The sequence below is a fragment of the Crocodylus siamensis genome, chromosome 4, assembly GCF_052110815.1.
Source record: "Crocodylus siamensis isolate JL-2025a chromosome 4, ASM5211081v1, whole genome shotgun sequence".
In the NCBI taxonomy this organism is placed as follows: Eukaryota; Metazoa; Chordata; order Crocodylia; family Crocodylidae; genus Crocodylus; species Crocodylus siamensis.
In genome coordinates, this window is record NC_143398.1 from 132,491,948 (window position 1) to 132,508,988 (window position 17,041).

General features: G+C 43.1%; 1 protein-coding gene across 2 annotated transcripts in view; it reads left to right on the top strand.

The window, feature by feature from the left end:
* The window catches only part of LOC149866513 (tetratricopeptide repeat protein 38-like), a 47,550-nt gene that overhangs the window by 12,223 nt on the left and 18,286 nt on the right, over window positions 1-17,041 (top strand). For both annotated transcript variants that reach the window (XM_090043815.1, XM_090043814.1), the window contains exons 5-11: window positions 126-299; window positions 3,412-3,487; window positions 5,940-6,059; window positions 9,416-9,472; window positions 11,052-11,090; window positions 11,950-12,031; window positions 13,075-13,240. In XM_090043815.1, coding sequence (XP_089899941.1) covers window positions 126-299; window positions 3,412-3,487; window positions 5,940-6,059; window positions 9,416-9,472; window positions 11,052-11,090; window positions 11,950-12,031; window positions 13,075-13,240 — 714 coding nt within the window. The remainder of the gene's footprint in view (window positions 1-125; window positions 300-3,411; window positions 3,488-5,939; window positions 6,060-9,415; window positions 9,473-11,051; window positions 11,091-11,949; window positions 12,032-13,074; window positions 13,241-17,041) is intronic.

A 17,041-nucleotide genomic window follows, 5' to 3' on the forward strand; every position in this document is an offset into this window, starting at 1 on the left:
TGACATTTGTCATTGGGTTTCCTTCTTGCCAGAGTAATATAGGTTTAGAAATAATATTAGGAGGAGGCACTTGAATCTCATTGGCTCTATTGATGGTTAATATAAATATGGTTTCTCATCTCCAGGCATCTTCCCCAAGCTTGTACAGTATGGGATCAGATTCTCCAGGACCATCCAACTGACATGCTAGCACTCAAATTCTCCCAGGGCACTTATTTTTACTTGGGCCATCATATACAAATGCGAGACTCTGTTGCCCGGGTTTATCCTCACTGGACACCTGATATTCCTCTGAGCAGGTATGTAGTAGGTTGTGTTCAATTATTGATTGGAGTACCTACATCTGGTGTGCCTGTGCTTTGGTCATCTGGTCAGCAGCGTTATTTGGGGCTGTGTACATGTGCTGATTATCCCTACAGCCCCATCCAAGCATATGGATGAGGTAAACTTAACTACCAGTATATAAAATCATGAACATTTATTCTGTGTTCCTACTGATACACTGCTTATTTTTTTCTAAGTGAAATTTTGCCCAAATGGAGCATGTTTTTTAATAGCTTTCATGTGTCATAAATGACATAGGGTAAAATCCTGGCTGTACTGACATCTCTGGCAAAAGTCATATATGAAAAATGCTTTCCCTCTTGTTACCTGTAACACATCATAGTTTTTTGGTTTAGCTTATTTTTTTAAAATCATGGGATTCTTGTGACCATGGTGCATGAGGGGATGGAGTGGATGATTGTAAGGAGCCTTTGACAATCAGTCACCTACAAACATTGGGATCTAGACTGAAAGGATAAGAAGGCCCCTACCAGTCTCCAAATAACGGAAGTATCCACAAGCCATCAATAGTGGTGGTGTTGGGAAAGATCCAACTTTATCCAAGCATGCCAATGCCTGATTTTCTCAGAACTGTTGCATCATGAACCTTGCCTGTGATTCCTACAGTATGTTGATGAACCTAACCCTGTAGTTAACCAGCCCTTACCAAAGCATAGAGTTAATTTCCTGTGTAGTTAACATATTTGTTGGTTCCTTTAGAGAGTGAAGATATAGAGCATATATTTACCATCCCTGTGTATATGAACGGGCAGGGCAGTAATCGTAATGTTCATTATGTTGGGCCAGCGTGTCTTGCATGCTTCCTTCAGTCCATCGTATCTAACACCTTTGTATGTTTCTGTCATGGCCAAAAGGCTTTCTGTCCTCTCTTACCTCTCCAAAAGATCCATAGTTGTTATCTTGTGTTCTTTCAGTCTTTCTTCCCAGAGATTTAATCTAAATCTGCCTTGCTGTAGTTCAAGCAATATTAAGAAAAGCCCAGCAGTTCTGAAGAGTACTTCAGACCAATGCCTGGAACGACTCCACTCTGTACAAAGTTTGGGGTATACCCCCATAAATCCTACCACTGTATTGAAGTCAAAGGCAGCACAGGGCAGACATGAGTAACCCAGGCTTGACACACCTAAAATCAAAACAGGTAGATGAGGGAGAAGTGGCTAGCTTGTCCTTGAGCTCAGAGCTTGTAGATATCTTAGAGTTAGACGTACCCTTAATGTTTCCTTTTTTGGTCTCGCGTAAGTATCCATCGTAAAAAGTGCTTTTCCATCTCTAAATTTATTTCACTTCAAAATTTAATTAGTAAAATAGTATAATGTTGCATGCATTATCATGTTCGGGAATATATGCATTGCGTCTTGTACGTTTTGCATACGTTGTTTTCATAGACTGCAAAAAATGTCATTTGGTTTAAAATAATACTCTACATCGGGGTGTCCAACCTTTTTGAATGTGGGGCTGGATCATGAACTTTTTATCACCCAGTGAGCCAGCAAGCTATATTCAAAGACCTCACAGGAAGTGGTATCACATCAGGAAGTGATGTCACGTGACCTTTGACATCAATGAAGTTGCAAGAAGTGACAATGAAATGGGTCTAACTAGCTCAAAACTCTCCGTCTCTATAGCATCCACCTCTGCCACTGTTCGGGACAGGATACTGAGCTAGATGGACCATGGGGCTGACCAAGCATGGCACTTTTTATGCTCTTATGTTGAGAAGCTCTTATATTCTTTGGCTGAACTTCCAAACTATGGCTGAGATTTGCAAAATGGGGTAGATAGGCATGTTACGAAGTTGTCATAAAAGATTTGGAGCCCTCTAACTCCCATTAATTTTAATGGAAGTTGGCCTTTTGACTCAGTTTTGAAAATCTCAGCCCAAAGTGCCAACCAAATAAGTCAAAATATATTTTGCATTTCTATGCAGTGCATCTATGTGGGGCTGTCCAAGCATTTTACAAACATTAAATGAACCTCAGGATGAGCCCAGCCAGAGCAGCAGGGGCTCAGCAGCACTTTTCCCCCTACCTGCGCTGGTCAGTCCCAAGCGGCACACGGCTCCGCCGCCACTTCTACTGGCTGATGCTGACCTGGGCGGGTCTGTCCCATCTGGAGCAGCACACAGCTGAAGCCGGCTTCCCATGTGCTACTGGGGACGGGAGGAGCCCGGCCGGGTCTGCACCAGCCAGCAGAAGTGGCGGCAGAGCAGTGTGCTGCTTGAGATGGGATGAGCCTGGCTGGAGCGGCAGAGGCTCAGCTGCATTTTCCCCCTGCCTGCGCCGGTCAGACCCCGAGCAGCACACGGCTTCGCCGCCACTTCTGCTGGCCAGTGCTGTGCTGGCCAGGCTCCTCCTGTCCCCAGCAGTACGTGGGAAGCTGGCTTCAAGCTGCGTGCTGCTCCTGATGGGACAGACCCGCCCAGGTCGGCACCAGCCAGCAGAAGTGGTGGCAGAGCCGTGTGCCGCTTGGGACTGACCAGTGCAGGTAGGGGAAAGTGCAGCTGAGCTCCTGCTGCTTTGGCTGGGCTCATCCTGTCCCGAGAGGCAAATGGGCTACTCCTCTTCCCACACGCACCGTGTCGGCAACGTCAAGCTGACATGGTGCGTGTGGGAAACTTGTCTCTTCTCCAACCCTTCAGCAGCCATTAAGAAGCTGCTGAGGGGCTGGGGGAGGGACAAGGGGTGGGAACGAAAATAAACAGTGTTTACTTTCATTTCCCATCGCAACACCGCAGACCTCAGAAAATGGCTTGGCGGGCTGCATGCTGGCCCGCGGGCCGTATGTTGAACAAGCCTGCTCTACGTCATTATCAGTTTTCTGTGAGTTTAACAGAGCATATGGAAAACATGATTTTTCCTAAAAAGTGTACAGTGAAAGGGAAAGAGTGAGGTGGCCATTTGGTGGATTTCTAATTTTTATAGGAAAATCAGCTTCTGAGTTCTTTCTCTCTTTATTGTTGAGTGTTACAACTTGCCATGAATTAAATTTTTTGTCGTACATACTTCTAACGTTTTACAATATAAGTGTCATCCTAGTTCTAAATGATTTTTCTTTCCTTTTGTTTAGCTATGTAAAAGGCATTTTCTCTTTTGGACTGCTGGAAACTAACATGTTTGATCGCGCTGAAAAGCTTGCAAATGAGGTAAGCAGGCCACTACGGGTGCTAAAAGCCTTGGAACTTGTAATCATGGTCAATATTCCATATTGCATATGTTCATTTGAGAAATAAGATTTAATTGGATCATAGAAACAGGGCTGGGAGGGACCTCACAGGGTCATCTAGTCCAGCCTCGTGCTCAAGGCTGGATCATCCCTGACTAAACCATCCCAGCTGAGTTTCTGTTCAACATTTTCTTGAAAACTTACCCAGGTGGATATTCCATAATTTCTCTAGGTAGCCTGATCCAGTGCTTTACTACCCTCATAGTTAGAAAGTTCTTCCCAATCTCCTACCTAATTTTCCCTTGCTGCAGCTTGAGGCCTTGCTCCTAATCCTGCCCCCCTGCAGTCACAGAGAAAAGTCTATTTCCGTCGTCTCGCAGAGAGCTGGACTTTGTGTCACCTAAAGTTGCATCATATATGAGACTTAGCTGTCAGTTTCTATGTTAGCAGTAGCTAATAGGGGTGTGCGAAGTGAGCCATATTCGATTAGGATTCAGCCTGAATCAGGGGCAGTGATTCAATTTGTTGATTCAGATTGCTGTCCCTAATTCGATTCGGCCAAATCTGAATCTTAAGATTCAATGCCGATTTGGAAAATCAGCAATTCGGCCATAGACACAGCTTTAAATATTTTTTCTACATACCTCGAGGTACCAGGAGTGGCTTGTGAACACTGTGATGGTAGGACAGATGGAGAATCCCACAGGAGCGCGGGAGGGCCCCCCTGTGTGCTTAGCAGCAAACCTGGAAGTGAACCAGAAGTACTTCCGGTCCATGTCTGGGTCTGCTGCCAAGTGCACAGGGGGAGTTCCCCTGCACTCCCCCCGGCTCAGCGATTTGGCTGCAGAGGGACCCCAGGTGGCCCCCCAGACCCAGGAAGCTCCAGTTGCCAGGGAGCATGGGGGCCCCCAGCGCACTCCCCGGGGGACCCAGAAGTGGACCAGAAGCAGTTCTGGTCCACTTCTGGGTCTGCTGCCAAGCGCGCTGGAGAGCCCCCTGTGCTCGTGTGGGACACGCCATCTGACCCACCATCACAGCGTTCACAAGCCACCTGGTACCTAGAGGTATGTAGAAAAAACATTTAAAGTTGTGTCTGCGTCCGAATCGCTGAATCTTTCCGAATCTCTCTGAATAGATTTGGAGGGTTCTAATTCAATTCAGAGAAGTTAAAAGGTCTGCTTCGATTCGGATTCAGAGATTTGGCCACTGAATCTGAATTCGGCCACTGAATTTGGCCATTCTCATAGGGAAGCTAACGGGCTGTGGAGTGGATGCCTACACAGTTAGGTGGGTGGCTAAGTGGCTTAGAGACTGCACCCAGAGAGTGGTGGTTGGCTGGCCATTTTCAACCTGGAAGGAGGTGGGCAGTGGGGTCCCACAGGGTTCGGTCCTTGGGCAGTATTATTTAATATCTTCATCAGTTATTTGGATGAGGGTGTGTTGAGCACCCTCTCCAAGTTCGCAGATGATACCAAATTATGGGGCAAAGTTAATACACCAGAGGGCAGGGAGCAGTTACAGGCTGACCTAGACAGGTTAGATCAATGGGCAGAACGTAATAGGATGCAATTCAACAAAAATAAATGTAAGGTACTCCACCTAGGAAGGAGGAATCCCCAGCACACCTACAGGTTGGGGGATGTCCTCCTCAGCAGCTCAGAGGCTGAGAGAGATTTTGAAGTCATAGTTGACTCCAAGATGAACATGAGCTGGCAGTGCAACAAGGCTATCAACAAAGCCAGTCACACCTTGTCGTGTATTAGCAGGTTCATGACCAACAGATCGAGGGAGGTGATACTCCCCCTCTATGCAACACTAGTCAGTCTGCAGTTGGAGTACTGTGTCCAGTTTTGGGCTCTGCACTTCAAGAGGGACATGGAAGATCTGGAAAGGGTTCAGAGGAGGGCCACCCACATGATTAGTGGTCTCCATGAGAGACCCTACAAGGAGAGGTTGAGAGATCTGGATCTCTTCAGCCTATACAAAAGACAGCTGAGGGGTGACCTTGTAGCCACCTATAAATTTATCAGGGGAGGACAGCAGGGTTTTGGGGATGCGCTGTTTACCAGAGTGCCTCATGGAGTAACTAGGAATAATGGGTGCAAATTAGTGGAGAGTAGATTTAGGTTAGACATCAGAGTGGCCAGAGTCTGGAAGGGGCTTCCAAAAGAGCTGGTGCTGTCACCTAACTTGGAGGTCTTTAAGTGGAGGCTTGCCAATCACTTGGCTGGGGTCATCTGACCTCAGTCCTCTTTCCTGCCAGGGGCAGGGGGTTGGACACAATGATGCATTGGGTCCCTTCTGACTCTGTAATCTATGAATCTCTGCCAAATCGAATCAGGGTCCAAAGCTTTGCACAGCCCTAGTAGATAAGTATTTATTTAAAATGTTCCACTAAGCATTGTCTTTTTTTTCTTTCTTCCTATCATCAGGCTTTAGCTATAAATCAGACGGATGCATGGTCTGTCCATACCATAGCACATATAAATGAAATGAAAGTAAACCTGAATGATGGACTGGCGTTTATGAAGCAAACTGAAAACAACTGGAAGGTAAATGTCCTTAACAATGCCTCCAAAATGGCTCCTTATGTGTGGTTCTTTCTTTCCATTCAACTCAATGCTGTTGAGTCCTGTTTACATACCTTTTTATCAGATATATTACAAGTTACATAGTTAAACAGAAGAAGCCCTTGCTTCAAGGCAGAAATCTTTGAACATGCTACCTAAGATTCAACAGACAGAAAATTTAGCAACTGATCAATAATTCAGAATACCATTCTGGGCATTAATCTTTTAAAATATAGCTTGAGTGCTTATGGCTGTGATCGGTAATACACAGGTTTGTTTTAATGTCAACAACTCTCCTCCTTTTTATGTCTATTTGAATGACCACATAAAGACTCTTGAGGCAAGTTTTGCCATTGGTGTCAGAGGAATCAGAAATTCCAACTGACAGATGGGAACATTATTTACTTATAACTTTTCTTCTTATCGTTCCTGGATTAGCTATTAGATGCAACCAGTTAGTGGCAGGGAACACTGAGAATCTTGTCAATGGTGCAGTGACAGAAACAAAAGCTGCTTATTGCATCAAAGTGAAAGCAGCTGGGTTTCCATCATAAGGATGTGCTCAAGGAGACTGAGATTTCATTTAGCCATTCAGGATTTGCCCTGAAATGAAGCATTGCAGAAAATGGTCCAAATTCTACTCCATTACACAAGTGTAAATCTATGTTTAGTAAACATCTGTTGTTTCAGTTAAGTTATTCCAAATGTATGGTGGTTTGCATGAGAAGCAAAATTTCCTTTGTCTTTCTATGCACTTGGATAGCCCACAGGGCCAAAATATTACCCAATACTAATTAATTTATTATTACATTGCCACTCTGAGATAAGGAACTGTTGTTATCCTGATTTCATGGATTGTAACTTGCTCAGTTTTTCCACAGGAACTGAACCTCACTCTCTTGAGTCCAAGTCCATTACTTCAACCATAAATGAATTTATTTTCTTTAGGTGCAGTTGGAGACAAGCCTCTTTACACAGTGGGGCATTTTAACTTGTTGGTAATTCTAGTTTTTTGTTTTAAATTCTTAACTAAAAATCATAACATAATGTATAAGGTGATCATGTCTATTTTTTTTTAACTTCTAAATTATAAGGTTGACCTTTTTTGGAGTTGTGTTCCTTATCTTGATTTAAAGAGAAGTTAGTGGGTCTGGATTGCATCCAAAATGCTATCTTCTCCTCAGCATGTGCTATTTCTCCTAATAATGCTATGGTAAATATTTCATTGTCTGTGTCTTTGCATAAAAAATATTTTGCTATTCATCAGCACAAGTCTCCAAAAGACATGGATGGTGTTGGTAGGTGAACTGTTTTAAATGCTACTTGCAATTTAGCTTTTTAGCAACAAATATTCGCCTATAGTGCTTTTATCTGCTGTAACTGTTTACCCCATGTTTTATTGCACGTGGTAAAGGGAAATTTACAGGCTTTCTTCTTAAACTACATTTTAAAGGTTGATAGGGAGCTTGGCAAAAAAACCCAACTTCATGAAAAAGTTAATGAATTTAGAATGTATTGCAGACCCAATCGAAGCCAGATTGTAAAGAAGCTCTGGAGACACCTGTGTTAATTTCTAGAGGAAAGGGTGTTAAAAGTTTAGTTGTAAAGAAAATAGAAATGGTACTTGAGTCTATTTCTAGCTTATTCAAGATCTTAAGTTGCCTCTGTCACTCAAAATATAGGAATAGTTTGTAGCAGTTCATTAAACAACATGCGTTACATCTCTCATGTGGTTCTTTAGTTTGTTCTTCTGTGCAACATGGTGTTATATTAGTAAAATCAAGTCTCAAAGAAGTGCCCTTTTGTGCTTTTGTGCTTGACTTTAATGATTGAGCTTATGGGTAGAGAGTGTTCAAGCCTTCACTTCAGGATCAAATCAGGCATATCATATCTCAGAGCCCTTAGAAATTCTACTTTAACAAAAAATGTAATGAACAATACAGACAATATGGGTAGAATCTTTTTAAGCTCCTAAGTGACCCAGGCCCCTGTATCCTGGGTTACTTTTGGAACTGGATCTTAGACTCCTGTTAGTGTTGCTCTTGGTCCAGAAAAGTCTGTTTCTTTATTTTTTCCCTGGCTGACTCAGGGATGTCAGAAACCCGTTTGTCAACTTTAGCTGCATTTCACTAGCTCCCAGGACAGCTCTGCTCTGGCAATTAGACATTAATCTTACACAAAACTTTACATTGGCAGCCCCCATCAACTGTTTTATCCCTGGGAAGGGAATCCAATAATTTTACTCTCAACTTTTATAATAGATGGCTGTGTAGAGCAAACCTGGTAATATCACCTTTCTGTCAAACACTTTATCACCTGTCTTGTTAGAGTCGTTTTGTAGTGTAATAATCTTAAACAAAGAATGATAACCTTTTGGTTTATCTAGATGACATAAAATACTGATATTGCCAAGGACTTCGTGACTTCTCAAAATCTGATATTGCAGTAGCTACTATGGCAGTGAACACAGTTTGCCCTTGTGTGAGGCAGTTAACTTTAACTACGCTACTGAGCACTGAATTATAAAGTCATGGAACAGCAGAGCTGGAAGGGGCCTCAGTTTGTTGCCTACTCTAGCCTTCTTACTGAGGCAGGGTCATCCATACCCAGAGCATGCCCTACAAGTTCTTGTCTAACCTATTCCTGAAACTGCATAAACGAGAATGGGGGGTTTAAGATTCTTTGTCAGATATGTCCTTTCTTTCCTCTGTCACAAGGGTGTTGTCCAGACAGGCTTCTGTTTGTTGCCAGAGGATATCTGACAAAGTAATGGAAGGGCACATTTGAACTCTTTATGTTGTCAGCTTTTGGGTGGAAAGAAAGTCAATGGAGAGTTTTTTTTAATTGTGCTATCAAATGATACTCATTGAGAGCATGAGTCAAAATGCATTTCCATTCTGAAAAATGACTGTAAGACTGAGAGACGAGGGCCTCCAGACTTGAAGTACTGCTACATTCAGTAGCTTGGCTAAGTCTATTCCAGCCAGGCAGTTGGTTCAATAAAATATAACCACCAAAGCCTTTGCTTCTCACATTTTCTGGACTGTCATGGCTACATCATCATTCTACCACTACCAAAACTCTATAAAACTTTACTTTTAAGATTTCAGAACGTTTTTGCCCTGAATAGCCTTAAAGAGGAATCCATTCAGTAAAAAAAAGTGCCGCAGTCAGTATTCAGAGGGGAACTGCAGTTCTAGATTGTTGGCTTTTTTATCTGCTCATGACTTAGAAATTTACATTTACTGCAGGAGAAGGCTGACCTCTAAAATAACTGAATTGATTTTAAACTGAGTTTATACATTTGCTGAATTCATTCTTTCTCTCTCTCTTCTCAGGACGCTATGGTTGCTGGTCATAATTATTGGCACTGGGCTCTGTATTTTATTGAAAAGGTATGGAGATGATTTTATATCTGTGCTGCACATTACAGGTGGACAGTCTGACATATAGGTTTGATCGATCTGCCTTCCTCCCTTTTAAATATGTTGCAGTGTTTCCAAAAGTAGTGTAATAGCATTTGTGTTGTTGCTACTTTTATTCAGATATTTTCAAATTATTTCATTTTTCAAGGTATAAAATTTTAAAATGAGTTAAAATGTAGAGAAGTTCATGTCAAGCCATTAAGTACTCATAGTTATTGCACGTTCTGCACAAATGTTTTGATACAGTGATGCAACCCAGTTCTGTAGTCCTGAAAAAGGTAAAATTCCCATTAACTTCAATACAAATAGTGGTGGCACAAAGGATGTTGAAGACACTTTGCATGAATTACCCAGGAGACCCAAATAGCTACTGTGAAAAAGAAAATTGATATCACATGATCTGAAATGCTGCATGTTCTTAGAAGTATTTAAGATGTTTTGAAATCCTTAATTAAAATATTTATACTCGACCTACTGTGCAGAAAAACGTTTTGTTTGGTTTAAATAATGCTTAGTAGTTATGGCTTTTGTTTGGGGCAAAACTCAGCAGTGAGATAACAGTTGACATGTATGTAAAGCAATGTAAGTTAATCAAAAAACTCAAGTTGTTAGCAAAGAGTGTACTTTGCCCCAGCTTGGCATGAGGTTAATACAAAATGTGTGCAACTCTCAAAATGCCTGAACCTGGAGACAGTAACTTTAAAAGAAGTCCTTTTTTTACTTCCTTGCTGCCTCCTTGATTTTCTTCTTGCAGACCCCGCTTCTGCCTGCCAGTGCACTTCTTGTCAGGCTTTATACATTGTGCTTGTTTTACACATCTACTGTGAAAGGAATGCTAAGACAAAATACACTTCCTTGCATGATTTTACCAGAAGTGTAACATACATCACTTTGATATCACCGCTGAATTAGACCCAAAGACTTCAGGGATAATTTGCCTGGTAAATCCTGGTGCAATTCCAACTGAAATTTCCTTTAAGTCTTTAAAGCTCTTTCAAGCTGGAGCTTTGGATTAAAAGCTGTCGAAAGCTGATTTATTTTTACGTAAAAAGGCTGTTTATAGAGGATGACTTGGGATGCTTATTAATCAGACTCGGACCTACTCTCCTGCCCTGTATCTAATCAAGGGGAGTTGAATATGCATATAAATATGAATTATAAGAATTATTATAATATATCTATACTAGTTGAACCTGTGCTTTGATGCAGAAGATTAATTGATTTTTAAAAAATTTTTATAACTTTTTGTCATAATCATCAGCTTCACTTTATGGTTTATGCATCATTGCCTGTTCCAACTTCAGAATCTTTCAGACCATTGTTTCCATCTGCTTTCGTCTCTTGTAGACTGTAATTGAAATTTTTGACATGGGTGAGCTACAAACCCCCATGATCTGGCCTCCAGAATAAGAGATTTAATTTATACAGATACTACATACCAATATGATAAATAACCTTTTTCTAAAAATCTGTTGTTACCACACTCTGCCAGTTACTTTGGGACGCTGCATTCTAAAGACCGTCATCCCATGGTGCTTTGCTTTTACAGGGCGACTATGAGGCTGCTTTGACGATTTATGATAATCATGTGAGTAGGAATGACTTCTTCCTTAGTGAAAATATATTGTACGTGGTATTGTGTTTACATATTTCTTTCTGTATTTAATGTAAAGGGAATCATGGTGTGATACAGACTTCTGTTTTATTTATAAATGTTTAATTGTCAGTTTAGGTCAGCTGTTACTCAACTGGTAAAAATACATGTGCGTTAGAGGTCATCCTAAAATGCCCAAAAGTTTCTTATGCCATCATATTTGTATTTTGTTTACTCCATATTTTAGAAACTATTTTAAATTTTATGCCTGAATCTTTTAAAAATATTTTCACCAATTCATTTTTCAGTCCCTCTGGCTTTAGCCAGACTGCACTGACTGCTCTGTACAGACCATAGAGAGACTGGGGAAAAAAATGTAAATATCTAATGTGATATAAAATGCATTCTTGGTAAATCCAAGGTGTCTTGAGAGAGGTCTGAGGTCAAAAGTTAGATGACAGAACATTTTAGTCCTGTTTTTCCCCTCATTTCTAGGTGATATGTTAAAGGTCTTTGACTGGATTTCAGGAAAATCTTTTGGAACGATACCCAGGCAATGAATTAGGAGTCTGCATAAGACATTTCTATGCCTGCATTGTTTTTAAATGGTACAATGATACCTTGTCCTGCCTAATACTGTTGCAATGTATCTTGTTGTTTGTCGTTCCAAAAAAATCAAAGAATCATATCCTTTGTAGACTGAAGTATTTGTGAAAAGGTGAAATTTGTGTTCTTGCAAGATAACTGTATCTGGAAGAGTAGACTTTTGCATTGTCAAGATAAATTTTGACTCTCAAGTTAACTTTCCACTTCTACATGGGTCAGGCAATTTAAAAATGCCTTCTGATTGCAGATTGGTCCCAGGTGTAGGACAAGTGGAACTCTGCTAGATGTGGTTGATAACTGCTCTATGCTGTACCGGCTTCAGCTAGAAGGTAAAGAAATGCTATTTCTGTATCATTCTTCTTTAAAGGGTGAGGAGCAAAGCATCACTCTTCCAGCATGCTGGAGGAACAGTAATAGAGACAATATGCAGAGCAAAGCTGAATGATTTGCTGTTACAGGAGCCAACTCTTTAAACTGATGCTTTCCTTGGGAGGTGAATGTTAAGTTTATATTCATGTTCCTTACCTTTATTTCTCCCCTGAGCTTATTTTTGTAATCTGGCCAGTACAGTATTCCATTCAGCTAGTCAAATATAAATCCATGCTTTTCTTTATCAATTAATTTCACTTTCTTTGTCCCTGGACAACAAGAAGTTGAAAAAACAACGTAAAGCAAAACTGCCCAATTTCTAAGTGGCAAGGGGTCATGCCCTCTGTAACCTGTGGAGAGGTGGCAGGGGGGGTGGGGTCCATACAACAAGCTGTAGTAGTGCAAACCAAGTGCTATTAGATGCCTGTCTGGCTTCTCGTGCTGGGAAGATCCAATCAACTCCAATATTTAATTCTTAACATTCATAATGATTGAAATAAAAGGTTTATGAATGTACCGTATCAGTCATTTAGAGAGTTTCATGAGACAATCTAAACAGCCAAAAAGCTTCACTTTAACTTTTTAAGCTAGAGCTCTGGAAAAATTACTTATTCGCTTCCCAGTTTGTTTAATTTTCATGGAACTCTGCTACATCAGGTCATGATGAACTCATCTGCATATGTATTTTGAATTGGTAATCAAATGTCACATGAATTGAGAACAATGATAAGAGCTCATCCTGTTATATGGGTTAAGGAGAAGGTGATCTATCTGCTGATAGGCCATAATCCCTGCTAATCTTGTTTAAGATATTGGTGATAATTTATAGATAATCATTTAATTGTTTACTAAAGTTGGAGCGTCACACTGAGAATTCTGCTGGATGTAGAATTGTTCTGATTTTTTTTTTTTAAACCTGCAGTCAAGGTTTATGCAGTTAATTATAAAGCATATGCCATGTGATTTATGTGGAATTGTTTTAAATCATGTATTTGACTCCTAGGGTTAAAGTTGGAAAATAGGTGGAATGAAGTTCTCCAGCTGACAAAAAAGCACACCAAAGATCACGTTCTACTTTTCAGTGATGTCCACATTTTGATGTCTACGTTAGGAGCTAAAGATCATAAATCCACCAGTGAGCTCTTAACAACTCTCCAGGAACTTGCCAAGTAAGTAACTGATTTAAAATACTGTTCTGAATATAACTGTTGTCCCATCACAAGTTGAGGTGAATCTTCAGGAATTTGCCAAGTAAAAAATTGTTGTTTTAAATGTAAATTTTGCCCAGTGTCATAACCAGACTGATTTAGCAGGTTGATGGCTCTGAAGCTATCCAGTTAGGAAAGCCATCCTCTTTTTATTTTACTTTTGGTTGTTTTTTTTTAAATGATGATTGTGTTCATGTATGGGGTAAGTCTTTAATACTGGCAGGTAGCAACGTAATCATATAATTCAGGTGTTCATGGCATGTAACTAAACCATTAGTTTTTTGGTTAGTTAGGTTCCTTACCATGGGTCTATATTTGGGATATGACTTTTTGTAACTGAACACAGATATGTCCTGTACGTTAGGGGTGTACGAAGCTTCAGTTACCGATTCGATTTGGAGAAGATTTGGCGGTTGAATCATTGAATCCAAATTGAATCTGGAGACTCACAAAAAGCTCTGAATCGATTTTGAAGCATGCAAATCAATTTGGAAAAGATTCGGGAAAAGATTTGGCGATTCAGAAAAGGTGGACTTGTGGGGAAACAAACTGAGAAGAGATTGGGGGGCAGGGGGGAGGAGGGAGGGGAAAGACTGCTCTGATATTGACATCTGTAGCTGGCCAGTGACTGATCTTTCCCTCAGTTCCCTTCCAATCACAGTGCTCAGGGGAAGGGACATAGAAACAGCATATAAGGCTCTGTGTGAAACCTTTCCATCCCTTTTGTGAGCTGTTTGTCTGTCCGCATGTGAAAGGTACTGGCTGCAGCGGCTGGCTTCCTAGTCAGTTTCTTCACTCTTTTGCTAGTCTCTGTATCTAGTAAGCAGATAGAAGAAGATATAGTAAGCAGATAGAAGAAGATATAGTAAGCAGATAGAAGATGTATCTCACACACACACACACACACACACACACACACACACACACACTTTTCCAGCACACAAACATTATGAAGCACGCTGGAAAGACAGGTGCCAGGTCTTCTGGCAGAGAAGCAAGAGGGGCTAGTGTGGGAGAGCTGCAAGTTTTCCCCTGCCCAAACTTAGACACACCCTTTTCCCTAGCAGCCATGAGATTTCTGCTGCTGGTGCGAGCAAGGAGGTGGGAGCAGTACCTGTTCCTGCACCTGCACCACCTCCAGTAATACCAGAAATAGCCACCAGCACCAGCATGACAGTCTCCTCCACCCCAATTTCAGCTCACTCCCAGCATGAGCCTCCCAATGCCAGAGGAGGAGCTGGATCTGGAACCAGGGAAGCTCAGTGCCATAGCCAGGGAAACTGTAGGGAAGGAGAGGGGATATGAATTTGTGCTGCACAACCCTCAAAGTTCCTCTACAGGCAGTTCTCTTCTGGAAGGCACTTCGGAGGAGGTTGTGGGGGCAGATGGCTCAGCTTCCCCTGTTGTTGTGCCTCTGCCTGCAGAGGAGGGGGATAAGGCAAGATCTCCACCCTTAACCCAGAAGCGGGGGGTAGTGCAGAGTGGGATTATTTTGAGTTAGCAGATGATCCCAGGTATGCTACCAAATAGCACTGCCAAAGACAGATCAGCCAGGGCAAGGAGGTGAAACATTTCACTACCACGGCGATGCTGCTATATTGCAGGAAGCAGCACCCCTTTCCCTTGCTCCTCCTCAGCCTGGCACCAGAGGGAGTGTGCCCAAAGGGAAATCCCCCTCTCACTCCAAAGCCCCTGTCCCAACAAAGCAGAAACAGGCCACCCTGGAGTGGTGGGGGAAAGCCATAGACGAAGTGGGGGGGGTGTTGCAAGGGCGAACAAGGTCACCCAGAGCACTGGGGAGATGCTTGCTCTGGATAGCCAGCCCTTCTGTTTAGTTGAGAGACCAGGGTTCAGGCAGCTCATGGTGCTCGTGGCCCCATCATACTGAGTGCCCGCACATACCACCTTTATCAGACCTCCCTGTATGAAGTAAGAACTCCTGCAGGGAGTACTTGAGGGAGGACCTGCACAAGACAGGTCCGCAGGTAGCCTTGCACTTCACCTCAGACATCTGGAGCATCCGGGGGGGAGGATCTTGCCTACCTTTCCCTCACAAGTTACTGATGCGATCAGTCAGTGGGTTCTCTTTCAAGCACAGTTGATGGATAAGTCCCACATGGCAAGGGAAATCATGATGGCCATGAACCACATGGTGCATGGTTGCTTGTTGGGCAGGGTGAAATCACCCGCGGGTTCATGGTCACTGACACTGGGGCCAATATGGTCAAGGCAGTTCATGATGCCAACTTTGTTGGAATTCCTTGTGTGGCACGCACGTTCCACCTCTTAGTCAGGGACACCTTGGAGGGGGACAGAGCTGCTGTTGACAGCATAGTCAAGACCAGCCAGTTCATTTCAAGATGTAGGAAGGTGTCGGGATACTTCCACCAAAGCATCAAGGGGGTCAAGATGCTGTGGGACAAACAGGTAGAGCTGAGCATCCCACAGCACAAAATCATGCAGGATGTGGAGACTTGGTGGAATTCCACATATCTGATGCTGCAAAGGCTGGTCAAGCAACAGAAGGCATCCATGAGATGGCCTTAGTTGGGGAGATTGGGATCAGCGGCCCCCTTAACAAAACCGAGTGATAATCTCCCAGATCTTAGTGGTCCTCAAGCCATTCCTCAAGGCCACCAAGATCCTCAGCGCTGTCAATGCCATCCTTAGCCAGGTAATCCCTGTAGTGAGGGAGCTTGAGAATCAAATGGAGAAGTTCCAGGGCATCAGTGTTCCTGGCTGGGGCAAGCCACTTTCACCAGAGGTGCAGGCACTGGTGGAGTGGCTGAAAGAGGGCATCAGAAAATGGCTGGATCTGTTGCAGTCCAGTATGGTCCACATGCTGGAGCCATGTACGACCCAAGAATGAAGGGGAGCGTGTGCACCAACAAAACCCTCAATCACTGGACAGAGGTGCTGGTAAACAGAGTCAAGGAGACAGAAGCGGGGATGTGGACGAGGGAGACCCATTTTCCCGTGCCAGCACTTCAGCTACGAGCCAATCTCTTCCACGGCAGCCACTGCCAAGGTGGGCCAAGGACATGGCTTCGATGGTGGAGTCCACAGGTACCAGATCTCGGCTTCGGGCAGGTGGCATGGAGGCTTTTGTGGCTACCTATCTCACCGAGGATGTAGAGCCACTGGACTGTGACCCCTTGGCCTGTTGAGCAACCCGTGGCCGGATTTGGCAGGATCTGGCCACAGTTGCCTGGAAACAACTGTCCTGTCCACTGACCAGTGTTCCAAGCGAGAGGGTGTTCAGTATTGCTGGGGATATTATGACACCCCACCATACCTCCTTGGATCCTAATTTGGTGGAGCAGCTGATGTTCCTCAAGGTGAACTTCCTGCTGCTGGAGTTCCCCAAGTTCCACATGCAGACAAAGTGAGTGCCACCCTCCTCACTCTGTCCACACCTATTTCTTTTAAAAAAAAAAAAAAAAAAATTTAAACCATTTAATGCCCCGCTCTCAGAGCTGGAGGTGGCACTTACTATCACCAGACAACAGGGGAAGAACATCTCCCGGCTGAGCTCCCATTTCAGGATGGACTGGGAGGTATAGGGTGGGGCTATGGAGAAGGAGGAGGCCCCAGGTCCTGGGCGTGACCTAAAACTGCACCCAGCCAGGGTGAGGAGGCCTGGTGGAACTGCCGGTGGCATGGCAGCCCCCAAGAAATGCCAGGACTGCAAACCTGCCTGGTGAAAGGCACGTAGGAGGCATCTTATAACCTCCAGCCACCACATGCATGCACAGTCCTAGC